General features: G+C 40.6%; 2 protein-coding genes across 5 annotated transcripts in view; both read right to left on the bottom strand.

Moving 5' to 3' along the window:
- The window catches only part of RHOC (ras homolog family member C), a 28,228-nt gene extending 12,010 nt beyond the window's left edge, over positions 1–16,218 (bottom strand). The window contains exon 1 of one of the 2 annotated variants that reach the window (XM_081947467.1): positions 16,067–16,218. The gene's annotated coding sequence lies outside the window, so the exon portion shown is untranslated. Of the gene's footprint in view, positions 1–16,056 lie in introns of both variants that reach the window. The other variant, XM_081947468.1, reaches the window with a different exon arrangement.
- Positions 16,219–18,948: 2,730 nt separating this feature from the next.
- PPM1J (protein phosphatase, Mg2+/Mn2+ dependent 1J) overlaps positions 18,949–23,033 on the bottom strand; it is a 31,036-nt gene continuing 26,951 nt past the window's right edge. For all 3 annotated transcript variants that reach the window (XM_081946155.1, XM_081946154.1, XM_081946156.1), the window contains 2 exons: positions 22,282–22,433; positions 18,949–20,921 (listed from right to left, as the gene is read on the bottom strand). In XM_081946155.1, coding sequence (XP_081802281.1) covers positions 20,774–20,921; positions 22,282–22,433 — 300 coding nt within the window. In that variant the 3' untranslated portion in view covers positions 18,949–20,773. The remainder of the gene's footprint in view (positions 20,922–22,281; positions 22,434–23,033) is intronic.

Here is a 23,033-nt window from a genome sequence, read left to right on the forward strand (position 1 = left end):
AATCAGCTACAAAACCACAGAAGCATTACAACATCCAAGCTTTACAGTGATTTCATTCCAACAGAGTTTATTTTAGAAACTATGAAGTGCGCCTGGAATACAGTGATGCAGCCGAAGCAAAACAATCATGAATAAGCATTTGTACAGGAGAAAAAAATCCAGTGAAATAAAAACTGCAGTATAATCCTTTAGGGCCTTTACGCTAAACCACCATTTTTCTGTATTCCACATGCCAAGAGACATATTTTTCTCCAGAATGAAAACTGAAGGCAGCCTTTTAAACACACACAAAAGATTTTATTTTAGACTTATTAAGGTAAAATAACTTTCTACGGTCAAGATTTTGTTTCCCATTCCCATGTTGTGGTGCTGCTGTGCAAATCACTCATCCAAAAATAATTATGGGCCACTTGCAAGACATAATATTTTTTAAACCATTTTCCAAGGGCCGTGATGGGAATAGCCTGTGACATAAAGCATATAACCCAGTGAGCTCCTTAAATAGTCAATTTTGCCTATTAAATTTCATTTCCTGCTCCCTTCCATAAAATATAGGCTGGACATTTTAGTTCTTCCCACTTCAGGAACCATATTTGGCCTGTGGATGATCTACCCCTCTTTATATGCAAGTGACTCTTCTGGAACAATGTGATCTTTGGCAGAGATTTTTTTTTTAAAAAAAGAATATGGGTGTGGGTGCCTGCACACTCAAAAGTTCAGCATTTTTTAAAAAAAGAAGATTCCTATTTTTTTCAATAAAGCACAAATAAAAGAACATATAACATTAATAAATACTGCTGTGATGTAGTGGCTAACTTGCTGCTTGAAGGATCCTGATTATAGATCCAGTTATAAATTTTGGTTGGGCATGAAAGCCAGCTGGTTGTCTTTGGACCATCATTCCCTCTCAATTCTAGTCTGGGAAGTTGGAAAACATCTATATCACTGGTGGGTTCCTACTGGTTCGGACCGGTTCAGTCGAACCGGTAGTGGATTGGGGGCCTGGGTCACTGGAACTGGCAACGACCCAGGCCTGCCCCCAAACTGGTTCTCCGGCAGGGCCGTAGGCGCTGCCATCTTGGTTTTCGGTTCTGCGCATGCACAGAACAATTTTAATTGCACTGCGCATGCACACACAGTGCACAGCAAGAGTGTGAGCGACATGCCCACAAGCAAACCGGCAGAAGTGCCTGCCGGAACCCACACCTGATCTACATAGCAGACTGCACTGAACTAACCTGATAGATTATGGTTCATACCCTTCAATGAAGTTGCTTCATCCGCACTTGATTGATTTGGGCTGATAATATTAGTCACTTTTATTAAATATTTACATGATTTCCTTTGGCTGTGATTTTTCTATCACTTATTATATGAAGACTATGATCACAAAAGACCTAAAGATGCAGATAGCTCAACTGTGAAAGCAGAATGGCTTGTTAGAAAAGTTAATCTCACCCTATTCTATAGAATGTTTTGTATATTCCGTCTAAGCTTTATAATATAGCATCCTCTCCAGATTTCCATGTTGTTTCATTGTCAACCCATTCAAGACAGTAAATGCCTTTTTCCTTAAATCTTAAGAGCAACGCATTTGTCTCACAAGTCCTACTTTCTCCTTGCTATCCCCCCCACCCATCAATAAATTCATAAATTAGTGTTGACTAATCCAGTGAAAATTGTGATGTCAAAAGGTACCAGAACTCTGGAGAAGTGACTCCATTTAGGGATAGAGAAAAGAAATATGGTGTAAGCTGAAAGCAGTCAGCTGGTTGTCTTTGGACCAGTCATTCCCTCAATTCTAGTCTGGGAAGTTGGAAAACATCTATATCAATGGTGGGTTCCTACCGGTTCGGACCGGTTCTGAAGAGGTATGGTGGTAAGGTATACCAATATGGAATTATAGCAGGGAGAATGCTGAGCCACATAAATGTAATCATGCATGAAAACATGAACCAGACAGACCATGCTACACACCAAATCCACATGTAGGATGGGTGAGGAGGCAGCCTTCTCTTTGGTAGCAGAGCAATTTATTCTTTGCATGTGAATACACCCACTGCTGGTGTGGCCCGGTTCTGAATGAGCCACAGCCCAGGGGTTGGGGACCCCTCCTGTAAAGCACTATGGAGTGGTATATAAGTCTTATTGCTATTGCTATTGGACTTGCTTGGAGAATATGAGTAGGGAAGCTTGAAGAGAAGCTTGGTGTTCTGCCAAGCTTTTCTTCAGTATCTGATTGGCTGCTGTGGAAAAAGAATGTGAAGAGATAGCCTTGGGGATAATTTAGCAAGGCTTTTCTTTTGTTTCAACAGGTAGTCAACCTGTCTGGTTTGCTCCATCTTGTAACTGAATGTTCATTATTAGTAATACAAACTGCACCATATCTGGAAATAACACCATTTAACAGCACACCTTCAGCTTCCCTAGTTTCATGTATACACTGTTCATTCACTCTGAAAATCCATCTTTTAAGGGCCACTTTTAAGGGCCTGCCTGTCCAGAGGTGGTATATAGTCAGTTCTGATAGGTTATGGAACAGGAGAATGGAGCTGGAAAGCAGGTTAGTGGGAAGTCTTGACTTCCCTGGTGCTACCTCCCGCTGCGGGGAGGCGGAACCGGAAAGCATTAGATGGTTCCGCCCCAGGCGCCTGATGGAACCAGATAGGTTCCAGACGGAGCTTGGGCCACCTCCTGTAACCTTGACCCGCCCCCGGGTAGAGGACCTGGTGGTCGCGTGGAATAATGCGACTACCGGGGCCTTGAACCGGGTGGCGCCTTTGCGGCCTCTCCGGCGGCAACGATTCACCCTGGCCCCTTGGTTTACCGAGGAGCTGAGGGTGATGAAATGCCGCAAGAGACGTCTAGAGAGTCGTTGGAGATCCTCTCGTTCCGAACTTGATCGAACACAGGCACAAGCCCATTTAAGGACGTACCTTGTGGCATTGAGAGTGGCCAAACGCCAATATTGTGCCACTCTCATTGCATCCGCAGAGAACCGACCTGCCGCCCTGTTTCGGGTGTCTCGCTCCCTCTTGTTTCAGAGGCCGCGGGAGGCCCCTCTACAGGGCAGAGCAGAGGAATTTGGGAAATATCTGCAGGATAAAATCGCTCAAATCCGGAAGGATTGGGTCCCTGTTAGTGGTCCAATGGAGACGTCCGTGGCGAGTCTTGAGGAATCGACCTGGGAGGAGTTTGACTTGGTTGCCATCGAGGATTTGGACAGAATGCGTGGACGACTGCGACCCACCACATGTTTATTGGACCCGTGCCCCTCCTGGCTTGTACTGGCATCCTAGGAGGTTACACGAGACTGGCTCCTGGACCTACTGAACGCTTCGCTGAGCGAGGGGTCTCTCCCGGCCGCCTTGAAAGAGGCGGTGGTGAGACTCTTGCTCAAGAAGTCTTCCCTGGATCCTTTGGAGCTGGCCAATTATCGTCCTGTCTCCAACCTTCCCTTTTTGGCGAAGGTTGTAGAGAGTGTGGTGGCCTACCAGTTTCCACGGCATCTGGAGGAAAATGATTATCTAGACCCGCGCCAGTCCGGCTTCCGCCCCGGTCACAGCACGGAGACGGCCTTGGTCGCGTTGGTGGATGATCTCTGGAGGGCCAGAGATAGAGGTTGTTCCTCTATCCTGGTCCTATTAGACCTCTCGGCGGCTTTTGATACCATCGACCATGGTATCCTGCTGCGCCGGCTGGAGGGGTTGGGGGTCCGGGGCACCGTTTTGCGGTGGTTCAGCTCCTACCTTTCTGGCCGGACGCAGTGTGTGTTGGCAGGGGAGGAGAGGTCGACCCTACGCCCCCTTACTTGTGGGGTGCCACAGGGGTCGGTCCTCTCGCCACTCCTGTTCAACACATATATGAAGCCGCTGGGTGAGATCATCCGTGGTTTCGGGGTGGGATACCATCTGTACGCTGATGATACTCAGCTGTACTTTTCCACCCCGAACCACCCCAACGAGGCCATCGAAGTGATGTCCCAGTGTGTGGAAGCCGTACGGATCTGGATGGATGACAACCGACTCAAACTCAACCCCTCCAAGACGGAGTGGCTGTGGGTACCGGCTCCCCGGTTCAGCCAATTAATTCCATCATTGGCCATCGGGGGCATTCAACTTGCCCCCGTGGAGCGGGCGCACAATTTGGGCATCCTCCTGGATGCCCGGCTGTCCATGGATGATCATGTGACAGCCGTGGCAAGGGGGGCGTTCCACCAGGTTCGCCTGGTGCGCCAATTGCGCCCCCTACTGGACTGGGACGTCTTACGCACAGTCACTCATGCGCTGGTGACGTCTCGCTTGGACTACTGTAACGCTCTCTACATGGGGCTTCCCTTGAAATGCACCCGGAGGCTACAGTTGGTCCAGAACGCAGCCGCGTGGGTAATTATGGGGAGTACTAGGTACTCCCATGTGACACCGTTCCTGCGCGAGCTGCACTGGCTTCCTGTGGTCTATCGGGTGCGTTTCAAGGTTTTGATAACAATCTTTAAAGCGCTCCATGGCTCAGGACCTAGTTACTTGCGGGATCGTATTCTGCCCCATACATCCCTGCGACCAATCCGCTCGCACAGAGAGGGCCTCCTCCAGGTGCCGTCCACCAGACAGTGTCGAGGGGCGGCGCCTAGGAGTAGAGCCTTCTCTGTGGCGGGCCCAGCCCTGTGGAATGACCTCCCTCCGGATATTAGGAATACCTCTGACCTCCGCTCCTTTCGTGTAAAGCTCAAGACCCACCTTTTTCAAGTTGCTGGCCTGGCTCAACTTTGATCCAACTATATCGCTCCTGACGGTTTTTTTTTTATTTGGGGTATTTTAATTGCATTCAATTTATTTAGGGGTTTTTAAATATTGTGTTTTTACTTGTTTTTATCTATCAGTTCACCTCCTCCTTGTATATGTCGTGTATATGTCTTGGTATATGTTTTGTTATATGTATGTCGATATATTTATTTCCTATGTTTTGTTGTACGCCGCCCCGAGTCCTTCGGGAGAGGGTGCGGCTAAGAAATAAATATTTATTATTATTATTATTATTATGGGGATTTTGCAGTATCCTTCCCCTGCCATGCCCAGAAAGCCACATCCCACAATGCCACACTACTCCCACAAAGCCATGACCATAGAACCGGTAGTAAAAAAAAATTGAATCCCACCACTGTTTCTGTCCCTCAACACTTGATCTCTAGGTAGATGAAAGTAAGGCTACTATATCTGGGCCACATCATCCAAATGACCATTAGATGGCATCAAAGAAATTTAAAAAAAATCTCTAATTTTTGATGCATCTAGTAATTTATTTTTGCATCCCAGATATGATAGCCTTAGTTAAAGCAATCAGTTTCCCTTAAGTGAACCCCAAAAGTAAGTTTTAAGATGAATCATCTACAGAAACCCTCAACTTACAGCCATTTGTTTAGCAACTGTTCAAAGTTACGATGTCTCATAGTAAATGAGATAATGTCTCACTATTGACCTCACCACTTACGGTAATGATGAATTTTCCAGTTCCTATTGTAGTCATAAATAGAGGACTACCTTTAGTACTGAAATTAGACCTAGAAACAGTTGTCATAAACTGGGATATTCCAAATTATGCAAATATGCTCATTTATATTTTGCTCTCAAGGAATCACCTAAACTCCCTCCTAGAAGGGAATAGTTTTACAATGTGTTTAGAATATTTGAAGGGATAATTTTAAAAATATTTATTTTTTTAAAAAAAATCTGCAGCATTACAAATAGCTGCTATGCAAAGGTAGTCATTTCTTATCAATTTTCATTTTTTTGGCTGTCTTCACTTCACTCAGCATTAGATGTTTTAAGAAAATTTTGCCCATATATCTCAATATCATCAGACCCGTGCTTTTGCTACAGTTATGTAGAACAGTCTTTTAACTTTCTGTGTTTATCACTTTACAGCTAGGCTTTGTATGGTATGAGAATTATCAAAAACTAGCTTGAAAAAATCACTTGTAGTGAGTACCTATATAGTAGTACTGGTAATCATGTCCATTCAAACATTTCATTAAGGTAGGTGAAAAGTAGATATAGGATCATTTTTAAAGCCTGTCTAAGCTATTGGCACCAGTCTACGTCATGTAATCTCATGATTTAATTGCAGCACCATGTTGAACCTTGAAACTGTTAAACAAAAGAGGGAACTACTCCCAATGGCTAGATTCCAAAAAAGAGAAACATAGCCATATTGAGAAGTCACAGTTCTCAGAGAATGCCAGCAGCACGTCAGATATATCAGGTCAGTTCCCTTAAGCCAGTCCTGTCTGGCTTGGTCATGCTGGCTAGGCTACTGAGAAATGAAATTGATCACATTTTGACTCTGGGCTGGGAAGCCCTGTCTTTATGACATAATTCAGTTCACTGTTAACATCTGAAGATCTGCCCACAGTTTTATTAAAGGAGGCTCCATCTGTTTTAATCTGGTAAGAAATAGTGATTTCAGATTTTTGTTTCCCTGCCATTCTGAACTGCAAATAGATTTGTGGCATGACTTGGTATTTGGAAACTGTTGTTAGCTATTTATTTTTTTAAAGAATATTCTTGTATTATTTCTCTTTCCTAAAGATGCATTTAATGCCTCAGGAGTAATGTTGTAGTGCTGGATAGATAAGATAATCACTTAAAGAAAAGAATGAAGCTGCTGGTATTTTATGAATGCAAATCCTAGGGTAATGTAGGGCATTTGACCTTTGAAAGTAAGCCTGAAAATCAAGATGGAAGAAAAGCAGGGATTGTGGGTTGAATGCAACTTTGTGTAAATTCCCCAATTATTTGACTGTCAAGGCACACCAACTGAGTTATTTAGTTCAGACATTTAGCCTTATGTGTGCTTTACCTAGAGTACTCTATCCATCCATCCATCCATCCATCCATCCATCCATCCATCCATCCAACCACACACCCTTATTTATCAAATTTTTACACTGCTCATCTCCATAAATGGTTTATAAATAATATGCCAGTTTACTTTCTATTTTCCAGTAGAATAGTTTTATTCAATTACGTTTGCATCACTGATCCATTAAAAGTGATGTGGGCAAAGGGAGAAGATATTTAATTTTTATCTGGGTTCTTCCCAGATTTAAATTATGCATACACATTTTTTTCTATTCCCACATTAGGCCTTTTATTTCTTTTCTACAGCTAACAATGGCTTCAGAGGAGAAGATTTGAGTAGGTAAATGATGGCTAATTCTACTACCCGTAGTATCTCCCTGTTAGCCAATGAAAACGTTTTGGAGAGGGTAGGTTGTAAGTCTTCACATCATGACTACTTGGGCCTTTAATCTAATAGGAATTTTGGTAAATAGCTTGCACCTTTTTTCTAGTTAAAATTCCAGAAAAAAACTAATCATTATAACTATTGGAAAATAAATTATTGCTCTCCCTCACTTACTAAGTCCTATAGCATTTCACTGGCCGCCCATGGGACGGATGTGTCATGTGCAGGCCACACCCAGCCCAGATCTGTGAAAGGGGAAAACATCGCAATATGTCATGTGATGGCAATGTGACACTGCGAGTTTGATACCCATGTTGTACAACAAAGGTAGGCAATCTTTTTGTGGCCAACAGCAGGTTCTAATAGCTTATGGCAGACTGAGGGCTGCAATATTGGGAGTGTTGGGAACTTTTTGTGAACCTGATTTACTTATTTAAGTATTTTTAGCCAACACATTATCCAGAGGATCTTATAGGAGATTAAAAGTCATAAAAAGATAATACTAAAAAACCAAGTCAAACTAAAAATACTAAAAAACCAAGTCAAACCTCAAATTAGGTTGGTTAGGTTATATTTTAGGACTTAAGCTACACTTCTCATTTGTTCCTTCAGCTGAAAATAGTTGGATGTTATATCCCTGAGTTCTGGCTGCTATGGTTAGGGGAGCTTTGAGTCCACAAAAAGGGTAATCAAATTAATTATTAGACTGCATTAATTACATTCTCACAATAATCAAATTTCTAATATACCCCAAACAGCAAATGCCACCCCCCGCCCCCCATGTATAATGTACGGTAATATATTCAGTCCAGAACCTCTTTTAATGCAAAGGTTTGTAAGCAATCATTCAATAGAGGAGCACAATTCCTCTGAGGCATTCATGCAGAATAGTTAATAGCTACTTGCTGATTTTATTGAATTAGTAAACTGAACCACCAATGTTCACAAACAAGAGGCAAACTGAGTCATCCAGAACTTTTCTATACGTGCATGGATCAGGGAGTGACAAGGTAATATTAAATCTTTGGGTGGGGGAAGTTTTACAAAACTTCCAAGGCAGTCTCAGAACCAAAATTTGTTGGAGGAAGAAATGAAACAGGTGTTCTGATGAAATACTAGAAATACCATAATTGAAACATGTTCTACTCTGCCCTGTCACTGACATTAAACTATGTGATTTGTTAACTACAATGAGCAGCTGCCACATGTATCTTTTCTAGGGCAGTACAATCAAGCCCACTGATCAATGGGAATGAAATGTTATCATCTATCAATTAATTCTGTTTATATTCTGTACTCCTCTAATATGACATTTAAGAAAGAAGAAGAGAAAAATCACAAATAGGATTATGCATAAAACACAAGAGGAAAAGCACTTTTTTTTGAAGCAGCACCCCAATTCAGAAATGGAGACATGCCTACTCAGAGACTGAAAGTAAAGAAAATAACAACATGTAAGGCATCTTTGCAGATCAGTCACCAGAGAAAACTATCCAAAAGCATCTTTCTTTTCTTTTTTAGATTCAGTAAATAGATGATTGAGTTGAACCCAACTCTGTGACCTAGCACAGTGCTTATCACCCTTGGCCACATGAAGAAGTGTGGACTTCAACTCCCAGAACTCCCTATCCAGCTTTACTGGCTGGGGAATTCTGGGAGGTGACGTCCACACATCTTCAAGTGGTCAAAGTTGAGAAATACTGATTCTTAGCACATAGAATCAAAGCAAAACTCTGTAGGACCAAATTAAAAAAAGAAACTTTCTGTTTTCAGTGAGATCTCTACTGTGAACAAATCTGCTAAAATGTTGGATGAATGTTGCTTGTTTAAAGGGGCTTTAGAAAACTAATTCTTGCATAATAGCAATAAAATCTTTAATGACTATAAATTTGACAATTCATATAAAGGTGACCAGAAAGAAGAGGAAAGGGAGGCTTACTACAGAGAAGTTGAACTCTCTGCTTAAGTATTATTTCCTTCTGGTTTAAGCTGAATCATTCAACTTGGGCAACAGAGACTTTATCTTTTGTATACTCTGGAATAGTTCTTCCATTTTGCAATTAACTGTGCTTTACTTGTTTTGATGCTTGCTTTGCCAAAATCACAACATTATCCAGATCAGATGTCACTAGAGATCAATACAAATGTAACTGAAAACAGAAACTCCAAGCAAAAATGTTGTAGTGCGGGGATTTTCAATTTTTTTCAGTCTGCAGAACATGTTCATTTAAAAATAAAATATGTTAGAAATCTAGATGACATTGAGAAAAACCCTGTCAAATCACAGAAGAATAGATATTAAATTTGGCTCCATCCAAAAAATAATTTTGGGTTAACTAGGACATGCCTCTTATATTTTTAATCACATTCCATGTTGTCATTCAGTTGAGCATTCAAGACAGTTAACAAAATTTAAAAACCAAATACAAAATCTGCAATCTGCCCTTTGGACAAGTGGGAGGTATCGTTATGCTCTTCGAAACTGGTATGTGATAAAGGGTGTTGATAAAAACTCCCAAGTTGGTCTGGTCCCATCAGATTAAAAATGTGCCATTCAATATCAATATTTGACTGGAGGTCTGTGTCAGCATTAGGGATTGCTCTTACAGCATTATGTCATCACAAATCTTCCAAAGGAGCCTGTTTAGACTTTGCCCCTTTTTGCCTTCCTTTTTTCAAAAGAAGAGAACACAGTTCGAGTTCATGTTATGCCTATTTTGCTCTGCTGTTTTTTTTTACTATGTTGACTTCTCAGCACTGAACAAAACTGTGTTCCCTGCCTCTTTCAGTGCTGCAGCTGGTTCTTTTTGCAAATTGTGTCTTTTTTGCAAGCAGAAAAAACTGGCATCTACTGACTTTATATATGACTAAGTGAAGTGGCTATGCCTCCCCAAAAATATATTTGTGTCTGAAAATTTGCAGTTTGTTTGGGGGACAGGATTCAAATTGAATAAGACAGGAATAACTCAACCACCCTAGAGATGATATAAGACAGGGGTGTCCAAACATGGGCACTTTAAAACTTGTGGACTTCAACTCCCAGAATTCCCCAGCCAGCATGTCCACAAGTTTTAAAGTTCCCAAGTTTGGACACCCCTGCTGTAGGATTTACTGTATCACAAACAGGCTTCAACTAACTGTAAAGGAAAATAATATACCCAAGAGCACTTTGTAAACACTAGCATTCTTCACCATGTAACTGGGAGAAGACAAATCATGACAGGGGTAAATAGACAGGAAGCAGCAGCAGACCAAAATTTGAACCCATGACAATAGTTTCATGGCTACTGTGATGGATCAAAATTGCCCTGAAACATTGCACATATCCAAGAAGATTGAGATAAGCATCAAAATTGGCCAAGGTAGCCATGCCAGATTGTAAAGAACAAGAAACAATGATGAGGATACAACTGAAAATGCCTCCTGTATTTCCCTGTACTGGTCAAGCCAGCCTGCTACCTTTAAATGAGGCAAGGGATATACTACATTTGGCTTTTGCACATGGAAAAGGGTGACATGATCTTGCTTTCTCTGTTTTTGCCTCATTGCACTGACCAGAATGGCAGACTGTTAAATGTCATAAGAAAATAAAGAACTCCTCTGTGACATGACTTAAACTAAACATCTCTTTTAGATGTTTAGCTTTCAGAGTTAAGTGAATAACAGCCAAGTCATTAAAAATGTTAGCATATAAGCTTTTTTTCTCCACAGATTTATACTCACATTCAGTTATTTCAACCATAGCAAGATTAAGATCTGTGGATTGCTGGCTGAGGAATTCTGGGAGTTGAAGTCCACACATCTTATAGTTGTTAAAGTCGAGAAATATTGTTGGATCATTTTCTTTTTCAGGGATATTTCTTTCTTTCAGCAAAACAATACATATGTTACAAATTGCTTTCACATAAGCCAGGGGTGGGTTCCTGCCAGTTCTAACCTCTTCTATAGAAGAGGTTCCACAAATCTACCGTGCCGTTTAGAACCAGTTCCAGCTCCCCCCCCCGCCCGTCCGCACCACGCTTGCCCCGCCCGCTGCTCACTAATTGGCTGGCTCACCAATTGCCCCGCCCGCCTCTAAGAGTCCTATCTAACCCTTAAAGTCTTAAAGCTGTCAAGTTTGAACACCCCTGGGGTTTTTTCCCCTAAAAGGTTAGGGGTGCAAGGGTCTTGTAACTTGACAGCTTTAAGACTTGCACACTTCAATGCCAGAGTTCCCGAGCCAACATGACTGGAGGAGGAATTCTGGGAGTTGAAGTCCACAAGTCTTAAAGCTGTCAAGTTTGAACACCCCGGGGTTTTTTTTCTAAAGGGTTAGGGGTGCAAAGGTCTTGTAACTTGACAACTTTAAGACTTGCATGCTTCAAATGCCAGAGTTTCTGAGCCAACATTTTGGTTGCTAAACAAGAGCGTTATTAAGTGAGTTTCACCACATTTTAAAAGTTGGCCATGCCCACCCAGTCACATGTTGGCCATGCCCACCCAGTCACATGTGGCCCAGCAAGCCACTCCCACAAAGCAGGCCACACCTACAGAAGAGGTTCTAAAAAATTTTGAAACCCACCACTGACATAAGAAGATCTGAATGTCAGAACTGCAGTTTTGCAATTGACTTATTTTAGGAAAAATGTTTCAGTTTTGAAGAAACCTTTGAATAGAACACTAAATTTTGTTGAAGTATTTCAATGTCAATGAAACCTGAGTTTTTAAGCCAACTCAGACTGTGATTATACAGTTGTTACCAGTAGTAAGCACATCTTGTTGAACCAGCTAGAAGATTAATAAAGAATACTCTGTAAGGTGTAACAAAAACAGTGGTTTTGGAGGACTGATATTTTTATATATACTTCAGTTTTAAGGATGTTGTTAAAGCCCACAAAAGTCAAATAAGCAATGATTGAAGCTTCGGAAAAAAATCATGATTACCATAATAAAAGAACTTGCATTGTTATTTCTAACCACATTTGATTCCATTTAAGGATATATAAACATCAAATTAACATATATATTTAAGTCTAGAAGTGATTTGGACTTCCTACTTAAGAGTCCTGGTGATGCAGTGGTTAGAATGCAGTATTACAGGCAAACTCTGCCCACAACCTGGAGTTCGATCCCGATAGGGCTCACAGTTGATTCTGCCTTCCATCCATCTAAGGTTGGTAAAATGAGAACCCAGATTGCATGGGAATAATGCTTCATCATTGTAAACCACCCAGAGCATTGTAAAATGCTATGATGTATGTTATTATTTATTTATTTATTTTATTTTATTCGATTTCTAGACCGCCCCCTCTCCCCAAAGGGACTCGGGGCGGTGTTATATAACTGTAAATGTTATTACTATTGCTAATAGATTTTTTTTAAAAAGCACAAGACAAACATTGAAGTTTCCCCTAGCAAGGACATTTTGCCTACTGTTAAAATGCCATTCTTAAACTATTGAAATTTTTGTCACTGTCTCATGTGGAACTATTTGGTTGTACCAAAATTAAAGAGGAAAACACAGAAACCTCCAAATGTCATGTGTCTTGTTAAAAGCGGGATAAAAACTTTATAGAAAATATTCTTCCACCAACAGCCTATTTAATAGCAGTTCTTTTTTTTAAAAAGAAAAACAACTTTACCCTAGTCACAGTATAACACTGCCTTTTTTATCTATTAACCAATAGATATGCTGAAGTTCGCCAATAGAAACAAAACATCTGCCAGTCACAAATAACTTAGTGAACCAGTATAACAAAGTGAATGTCTTAAAAATAAAGCTTGATCACAATTTAGGGGGCCTGGCCTGCACTGAAAAGATTTGCAACTCGATTCCAGCCCAGAGAGAAGAAGAAGATGCAGTCATGGTTTTGGAATGCTTCCTTGTTCCTAAGTGATTAGCACAGTCTCCTCCTCCCCCCACCCTCAAGGATTGCCACTAGATGAAAGTGAGCTAAATAAGCACAAACAATTTCTTTACAAAAATATCTCAGGAAGTCACTACCCATAACACACGGCAAGACAGATTTTCAAGAATCCCATTTCAAGGAAAACAAGGAGTAGCTGGAAACTATAACTATCCTGCCAGGCGAAATACTTCTGTCAGAGATCCACATTTTTCTTACTCTGAGGCAGCATATTTTTTTTGCAACACCTCCCCAAAGATTTATCACACCCCCATTCTTGTCCAAAGCAGGAGAAACCAGAGATTAAACGATGAAAAGAACAATTTCAACATGCTATTAGAAGTGGATATAAACTAAAGTCCTCTCTGAATATTTCCCACCCAGGTTGAGTTTACATAGGAGGAGGAGTAAGAATGCTACTCTGCCCTCACACTATTCTTACCTACTCATATGGAACAAACTCCACGGAGAGCCTTCAAACAATTTAAAGCCTAGGCTTTCAAATCTTCATGGACAGAAGAGGATGTCCATTGCATAGTCAGTGAGCAGAGGCCAATCAGGTACGGCTACCATGCATGTCCTCCTTTCTGCTTCCTCAGAAGTAGACCCTGTCTTTAATTCAATTGGTGAAATAGAGGATGGTCCTTATTTATTGTTGAGTCGCTAAGTTGTGTTCAACTCTTCGCAATCCCATGGACTATAGCACACCAACCCCTCTCCACTCTGTCCTCCACTATCTTCCACAGTTTGCTCAAACTCATCCATAGTGTCATTGACACTATGTCAATGACAACCATCTCATCCTCTGATTGTATGTATGTATGTATGTATGTATGTATGTATGTATGCATGCATGCATGCATGCATGCATGTATGTATGTATGAACTAGGCTTCAGCTGACTGCAGATGCTACAATAATTAGAGACAAAGAAGGAAATGCCTTCAGATACCTATATCTCCTGCCTCTTTGGATAGGAATGGCTTTTCAGAGGTCAAGGAGAGACACCTCTCAGCAAAGCCAGAGGTATAACCAAGCAGTAGTTTGTTCTAACTAAGCCTCTTTAAGTAAGCTGCAGTGGTAGGACATACATATGATAAAAAGTCCTAAAACATACTATACAAACAATGGCAAGATTATGCAACATATTCACCCTAAACCAAGTAACCTTCATTACGGCTTAATGCAACACCTGTAGTCTGCCAAGCATCACCTTTGAATCAAATTAAAGCCCCTAAGGTCCTGGGTGTGCCTGTGTGCCTTCAGGTCAGTGTTGACTCCTGGTGACACCCTGAACTTCTCTCTACAGTGTTATTGGCAAGGTTTGGTTTGCCACTGCTTGCTTCATTAGGATGAGACTGACTGGCCCAAGGTCACCCAGCTTGGATCTAAAGTGGAACTAAAAATCACAGCCTCCCAGTTTTTAATCTGATGTCTTTACTACTATACCAATCTTTAGCAGCTTGTTTCTCTTAGAAGCCACTCATAAGAGGTGATACAAGTCAGTACTTTGTAACTTACCAGCTCCTCTTCCCAAGAAGCAACAAACAGACCTACCAAAAGGTTCAGTTCATCCTCCCCCCATCCCATCTTGTTCCAAGCTTCATCTGGAAGCCAGAAGGAAATGTAAGAAAGATATGACTTATTTTCTGAATTAAATATGTCAAATGTTTCCTCTTGTATATTGTAGTGTAGTGTAGTATAAAACATCTAAGGCTAAGAGTTTTTTTTTTAAATTATTCCAGTATTTTGGCAAAGATGCAATTAGGTTCACTCCATCTCACCATCTTTAAATGCAAAAGGGTTCTATCACTTGCTTTCCCCCCTCTTTTTGGTGCCTTCATGTCATGTTTTCCAGGCAACTGCCTGGAAAAGTCCCTTGTTTTTATCTACTTTACTTTGTACAGTGTCGTATTGCCTCCTCTTCTATGTTTTTATGATGTATGTTTGCATTCCATTTTATCTGTTTTATTTGACTGTACACCGCCCCGAGTCCCTTTGGGGAGAGGGGGCGGTATAAAAATTGAAATAAATCGAAATCGAAAAATCGAATAAATCGAAATCCTGAAATATTTTTGGCAAGTTTTTCAGAAGTGGTTTGCCATTGTCTTTTTCCTAGGATAGACACAATTGGCCCAAGGTCACACAGCTGGTTTCATGTCAAGGGTGGGATTAGAATTCCAGTGCCTTAACCACTATTCCAAATTATACTTGTTACCCACCCAGAAGAACCACAACTGTTTTTATTGCTCATGCCACTTCTTCATCCTAGACCAGGGAACTAATAAACATCTTCCAGCATTAGCTCTATACTGTACGCAATTTTCTTTTGCAATCTCACCTGATGCCTAAGCCCAAGAACTATGCATTATACCTGAAATAACCAGGCATTAGGAACTCCCGCTTCTATACATTGTTCCAAAAGCAGAAACGGATGAGTACAGAGTTCCTGCTCTTTGCCCAGTTACCACACGGTTAAATACTTGGTAGGGTGCCACGCCACTTTTAAACGCAGTCCATCCTTAGTCACCCGGGCGGGGGTCTCTCTGCCAGGTCTTTAAGGCAGCACTCTTCGATCGCCTCGCGTGGGCGTGAACGCAGCCCGGCCAAAGCTAATGCAATAATAGTGGTTCGATTCCACGCGAATTTCGGCAAGTTTTGCTGCAATCCAGAGCAACTACATAAGAGGAGTTTGCAAGTCATCGGGGAGGCTTCTGACACCGTTCCCTATTCAGTCACATTGGCCCTGCCCAATCTCTCTGGTGCGCCCAGGCAATCTTCAGCGCAACGCCGCCTTCTTCCTCCTCCTCCTCCTCTTCCTCCTCCTGCATCTCCTTCCTAGCCAACAAGCCAAAGTTACTCGAGGGGCGCTCCTAGCTGCTCCAACCCTAGCCGCATCTACTTGGGCGCTACTCTTTCTCAGGGCTTACCGAGACTTACCACGAAGTTTGGCTCGGGCAGCCCCGGGTCCTCGCCTCGTCGGTCCTCGGAAGAGAGAGACAGAAGCGGACTGGCTTCTTGGGATTGTCAAAGCCGCTCCGGCTGCCTCCTGCCCCGCCTGGGAGGAGGAGCTAGGCTCGGGTCAGGCTCGGGGGCGAAAGGGGCGTGGGACCTGTCGTCGGACTCGCCTTGTGTCATGCTTCTCCAAGGCAGCGACGTATCCCAGGCGGGGAACTCCTTGGGCTGACCGTAGGCTGGGCGGCGTTTCCAGGCACCTCTGAGTAATACCCGTACCGCGACCAAAGCCACCTGGAGGCTTTCCCTCTTAAGTATTTACATCCAACTTGTTCCCATAGCCACTTTGTAGGTGGACAGGAGGGAGTGGCCTCCCACGGGTATCCGGGGAAGGTTGATGAACACAAAAGTGCCCCCTAACTTTTAAAAACATATTTAGGTGTTTTTATCTATACAGGTAGTCCTCGACTTACCACCACAACTGACTCCCAAATTACTGTGATTGAGACATTCGTTTATTGAGTTTTGCCCCATTTTACGACCTTTGTCACAGTTGTTAAGTGAATCACTGCAGTTGATAAGTTAGTAACCTGGTTGTTAAGTGAATCTGGCTTTCCCATTGACTTTTTTTTGTCAGGTGGTCGCAAAAGGGGACCACATGACCTTGGGGAACAGCGACAGTCATTAATGTGAACCAGTTGCCAAGCACCTGAATTTTGATCACCTGATCATCTGGATGCTGTCAGAAGTCACTTTTTTTAGTGCTGTTGTAATTTTGAATGGTCACTAAATGAACTGTCGTAAGTTGAGGACTACTTGTATACCATGAACATTCTGATTCCTGTGGTTCATGAGTGTCAAACTCGCCAGGTGACGTTGCCATCACATGACGTTTTGTGACATTTTCCCCCTTTGTGGACCTGGGGTGGGCGTGGCCTGCACTTGTCTCATCCCGCCCATGGGCCACCATTTTTACAGCCCTGGTGTAGTCCTTAGCTCTGAAAGGGTACAACCCAGGGCAAACCATCTTGAACAAGTTACCTCAAATGGGCTAACTTAAGAAAATGTGTCCAAAATTCAGGAAGCTTGATTCCCATGCCTCTGAAATTTAGCCAAAATTTATAAAACATTTTATGACATAAATATTAAAGCAGTTTATGACATAAAATGAAGTATCATTAAGCTTTTCTGTGCTGATGTTTAACTGCTATGCAGTTCAACATGGGCTATTTTCCAGGAAGATACATCTCTGAAGGCATCACAACTTTTTCAATGATAGTAGAACATTAGAAGCTCAGTCACTGTTGAAGGCATTGAGGAATCATGTAAGGAAATATCACTGAAACTATGACTCAGTGGAGACAGGTGGCCTAGTAATAAGCTCTGCTTGACAAAGCTATCGTCTATTGACCACATTTTTTTGGATTTGTATAATACACTGAACCAATAACTTCATTAATACAATGTAACAGCAAAGAAGTAGTTAGCTAGTTTATGATTCACTAGCCTAAATTAATCACTTTTCTTCCTTATTAATTTCTCCTGTACATAAAAAGTACAGTACTCCTAACTTGTACAGGCTGGAAGAATGTTATGCAGCAACTAAAAAATAGTTTTACACTGATCCCCAGCTCTGAAGAGGAAGTGGCAGAATTTCATATACACTGGAGAACTTTCTCGTCAAGGCTGAAGTGTGAGAGAATTCACAGAATTAATCTTGGGGAAACCTGTACAGGCCAAAAGCAACTCAACCAAGTAACACTGCTGCCCTCTATTGGCCATTCCCAATTTCCAGAGGTTCTTTATATCAATATAAATGACAAGTTAGTTCTTATGAACTAAGAGTATTCATCTTTTATAATGGAATTTGAATAAAGGAATTCAGTAAAGCAGAGGAGGAGGTATAAATATTTAAGATAGTGAACATGAATTTCTTATAATCTTAATATTTAGTAACTGTAACTGCTAATAGGCTGAAGCATAAGATTAAGATATGTTACATCTTCATATAATTGGGATTCACTGAAATTGTGACTCACTTTCTAGGCACATAGTGAAAAGAGACACTTTTCAGGCAACTCACACCAAATCCATGATTGTTCGTTCAAGGAGCAGTCACCCAACTCTCATTGTATTTGTTCAGTGCAGTCTTGTAAACATGAGCATGAAATATTTTGCTTTTTAAATCAGGTTTTCACTTAACTTTTTTTTTCATTGTAAAGTGGTCTTTACAGTATTCCTAATTCTGTCCTAATCATAATAATATCATAACTAGGGTTTTTAAAAATGTGACATACAAACTATCGTTATGTGTTCGAAAGAATAGTCAGGGAGGTTTAAATTGTTGAGGAAGAGGGCTACAACTTTTGAAGGTATATTCACCCAGTGTAATTTGAGAGCCACACTGAACTAAAAACTAAAATCACATTTTATTTAGCATGTGGCGTGAACATGATCCACCTGGTCAGTTTATGATCCAGACTGCTATGGCAGCCCACAAATCAGATAAACTGAGTACGGATTAATGACAATTTACCAGGTCATGTGAATCTGATCCACTGAGTGCCAAATCTGAGCTGGAATTTAACTTTTTATTCACTTGTATGTGATAAAATCTTCCATTGCATTTGCCTGAATGCATGTAAATTCTCCCTTGCGATAGACTCAGTACTCTGTGGATGCAGCCAGCAAGTGCAGCTTTGACTTCCCCAGAGTGTGAATTCTGACATAGTCTTAGAATTAACACTTGAAGTCAACTATCAGTGTGAGTACATTTGGATGTAGCCTTTACTATGCCGTAACGATGACTCAGTCGAGGTATTTAAGAGGAATCTAGATGATCTAATCTTCTGATTATGTCCTAGTGGTTCCCAAGAGGTGCATTCACTTTATTTCATCTTTCACAAGCGACATGATACACATCAATCACCATAAAGTCACAGCAGGTCAAAAGAAAAAGAGAAATCAATACTGAACTGCTTTCGAGTAAGATTATTTCTTGACTAGTTTTTACTTTATGCCAATACATACCCACAGCCTTTCAGTCTATCTTTTAATCTGTCATCAGACATTAAAACCTCACATTGTTAACAAATAAATCAAAGCTTTCAAACTCAGTCTTTCTATAATGAGGAACTGTCAATGTTTACTTAGAAGACCCAAATAACTCAGTGGACCTTATTCTCTAGCAAAAATGGAAGAAGTTGTGGCCTAAATGAAATATTTTAAAACATAGAATAAAAATACGAGTGGAAATATTTTCTTTAATGCCTATAATTTATTTTTTTAAAAGAAATGAGAGAAAGGCTAAGAAAAAGAGAGGGAGAGAAAAAAAACCACTCATTTCTGGAGACAAAGTCATGTTGTGTGTTTTTGTGTGTGCAGTAAATGGAAAAAGGAGTTTTCTAAAGGTGCACAAGTTTGTCATTGCATATACCTTTCATGAATTAGAGGTGATCCATGAAAGTTTTTAATAAATATGATAGTCTTCAATATCCCCTTCGTTATGTCTTATCACTCAATTGCTCACAACTGTATTGTAAACTGCAGATGGTGAGTTGCTAGGTCCCTTGAATTGAAATAGTTACCAAGTTATAAAGTGTAGCTACCATTGCCAGACAGTTTTAAACCAGTACAGAATATGTTTTATTCATTAAGCCAAGAACTCAGGGCTCTGGGCTGTAGAGGTAGAGCTTTCATGCAGAAATTTTTGAGTCTTTCATAAAAGAGCACAGGTGACTAGAAATAAAATCTACAATGTTAACTTCTATAGATGTAGTTTGCCCTTAGATACATATTTGCAATCCCCTAACCTGCAGAAGATTTCTCTATATTGTTATTTAAGGCTCAGTTGTTGACTTAGATCACCAGATGTTCCACCACTTTGTGGAGGAAGCAATACAAGTTAAGATTTTCTTCGATAATATTTTTTTATGGTAGAAATCAGTTGTACCCATCCGCTGCTGTTCAGAGGAGGTACTCCTATAAAATTAGCACATTTTGTTAAATGATATACAAAATAAGTGATACATTTAAAATGAGTGCTTACTTAGTATTCAGCTTGAAATCCAACTTTCAGAGGGGAAAAACTGCATATCCTGCCTGGGATAAATCCAAGAAATAACTAGCAACCGGTCAACAACACTTACTTGACATTATTTTTTAGCAATTCACATATGATTAATTTCCAAGTAAGACAGTATTTTCTAGACAAGTAGGCACAGTTGCCATTGTGAATCAGAATGAGGTGGCCCTTGGCATTTTGAGTTGTCCCTTTATAATCACGGGGGAAACAAAAAGAAAATATTTACAAATGATTCAGTACCGTAACAGATCAAGGATAGTCCAGGACTAACAATCAGTATGAAGACCATTTCCATGCCAGTGGAGTTTTCTTTCCCTGGCACCACATCACAGATTCCACACAGCCCTGAGAATTAAGGATTTTCACAGCACTTCAAGACCTTATGGGAGAAATTCATGAAAGGGTTTGATTTCGGCTATGTGTCACGTCTCTCGCTTGCTTGAAAAAGATGAAAACTGGATGGAGAAACTGAAGTCTTTATGACTGGGTTTTCTAATCCACTTCTGAAGAACAAAATATTTCAACAGCAAGGGAATCTACAATCTTCAATTAAGTTACATTTTTTTATAGTTTTGAATCAAGAATTCTGTATCCCGGAGGCTCAGGGTTCAGGAATAGTTTCCTGGACCACCCAGGGGGATAACAAAAACAGATATATCATCTCCAGAACCCAGTTTGTCATTGGCCAGCCTCCAGCCACGGTCCTTCAGAACTCCTCTGGATCTCATTACCAATTCCTGGGCTGCCATGGTATATCTGGAAGAGAATAAAGCCCATAATTACTATTCACATGAAAATAGCAAGAAATCTAACATGATATATTATTATGAAGTAAGTATTCACAAGTGCACTGTAACCACATCATTATTTTAATTACTTGATTGTGAAGAGGGAGGGAGGAAAAGAACGGCTTAAAGTTATCTTCTTGCAATTTTAATATATATGCTGGTAAGTAGATTCAACCAGAAAGCTTTTAGAAATAACAGTAAAATGGATTTCTATAATATCATGAAACAAAATGCTTCATTCATTTCAGCAAAAGACATGGCAAGGTGACAATAGAAGGAACCCCATGTATAGAATAGGCTTGACAGAAATGTGAGCTATTAAAAGCAACCAGTGAATTGCCTCTGAATTTTTACAAAAAGAACCAAAGGCTTAAAGGAAATAAATAATTAAAAAATAAACAGTAAGAAGTGTTTCAATTCCATATTCCTGTTCCATATTTGAAGAAGAACTACTCATTTATTAGTCTGTTTATATATGAAAAGTTGGAAATAAATGTCCAAAGGGAAATGTTGGCATCATGAATGGAAGACTGGGAGAAAAATCTGCCTATTTTTCATCTCCAAAATGCATTTCCAAAAAGGAATTATTTATATCCATGAGGTCCCAAGCAAGCATGTGACTAACCTTGAAAATAGAACTGATTATAATTTTGAATACAAGTAATCCTCAACTTATTAATGTAATTAAGCCTGGAATTACAGTCATAAGTCATTGTGGCAGGTCGCCACACGGACTCAATTTTACATTTTTTGGGTGACAGTTTTAAGTGAATGATGTGGTTGTTAAGTGAATCCATTTTATCTAATGATATTTTTTAAACAGAAATTGGAAGTAAATGCTAGAAACCATCAAACGGAATGTTGAAAATTGTGGTCATGTGAGCATAGATGATGCAAATGAGTGTAAAAGTGAGCCAGTTGCCAAACATCCAAAATACAGTCACATGGCTGCCGTGTGTGTGCGTGTGCACTCGCCTGCGGGAGTATGGCCATTATAACTTCAAAATCAGGCTTTAAGTAGCTTTTGTGGGGTCCATCATAACTTCAAACTGTTGCTAAGTGACTGATCATAAGTCAAGGACTACTTGTATTAAGGGAACATCTTCCCTCACCTGTTGAATGTTGCACACTTTAGAAGTCCTCTCTCCCTCCCAATTTTTAGTTAGTGCTCCGTTTATATAAGTTACATAAACTTAATTCAACATGGCAAGTAAGCAAAACAAAAGTACAAATTAAGACTGACAATAAGTGTTTCAGAAAGGGCTGTTCTACCCAGTGAACAGTGTCATCTCCAACACTTGAAAGAAAGGAAATTCGGTTCTATTCACCTGCAAGGATCATTGGGTTCATAGCCCATCAATACATCAATGACCACAGTGGCTACCTCCTGATCACTAGTGACATCCCAGAGGCCATCAGTGCCCAGCACCAGCACATCATCAGGGCAATGCTCATACTGTGTGAGATCATAAATGTGCACCTGTGGATAAACACAAAGATAAAATTTTGTTGCTATGAATTTGCATTGCAAAAAAAAAAGATACCTAAGGGATCACTCTCATTACGAACCTGCCAATTAAAAATGGTTGGAATTCCCAGAGGTTTGAACTTGCCAAAAACATGAATGGGCAGACAGCACTTGTAAATATTGGAGAAAATGCAACAGATTTGTCCACACTCATTGGCTGGTTAATAAACCTGGGGAAGAAGACATTTTAAATATATCTTTGTTTGAAGATTCTTAATGGAACATTGATTCTCCTAAATTTCTCCAAAAGGAAATGTCCAGGGCCTTCCAGAGGTCAGTGCAAAAATATACAAAATGACCACAGGCACTAAGATTAGACCATAAGGGGATGTGTCCAGGGGCAGAGGTACCAGGTGACTAATGGGTGACCCTTTGTTTCAGCCATGAAAAGAAATCCTGAAGGAATTTACAATTAAGAAATGTACTTTGTACCAGAAAGAAAATACAAATATTCCATTATACTGTCCTTAAAACGAATAAAGGGAAAGCTTATCATTAAGGACAGGAAGGGCAACCGTTTTAGGCCTGTCTGTCACACGCGGAGTCTACCGA

This window comes from Natrix helvetica, assembly GCF_964273705.1.
Source record: "Natrix helvetica genome assembly, chromosome: 3".
Classification (NCBI taxonomy): domain Eukaryota; kingdom Metazoa; phylum Chordata; class Lepidosauria; order Squamata; family Natricidae; genus Natrix; species Natrix helvetica.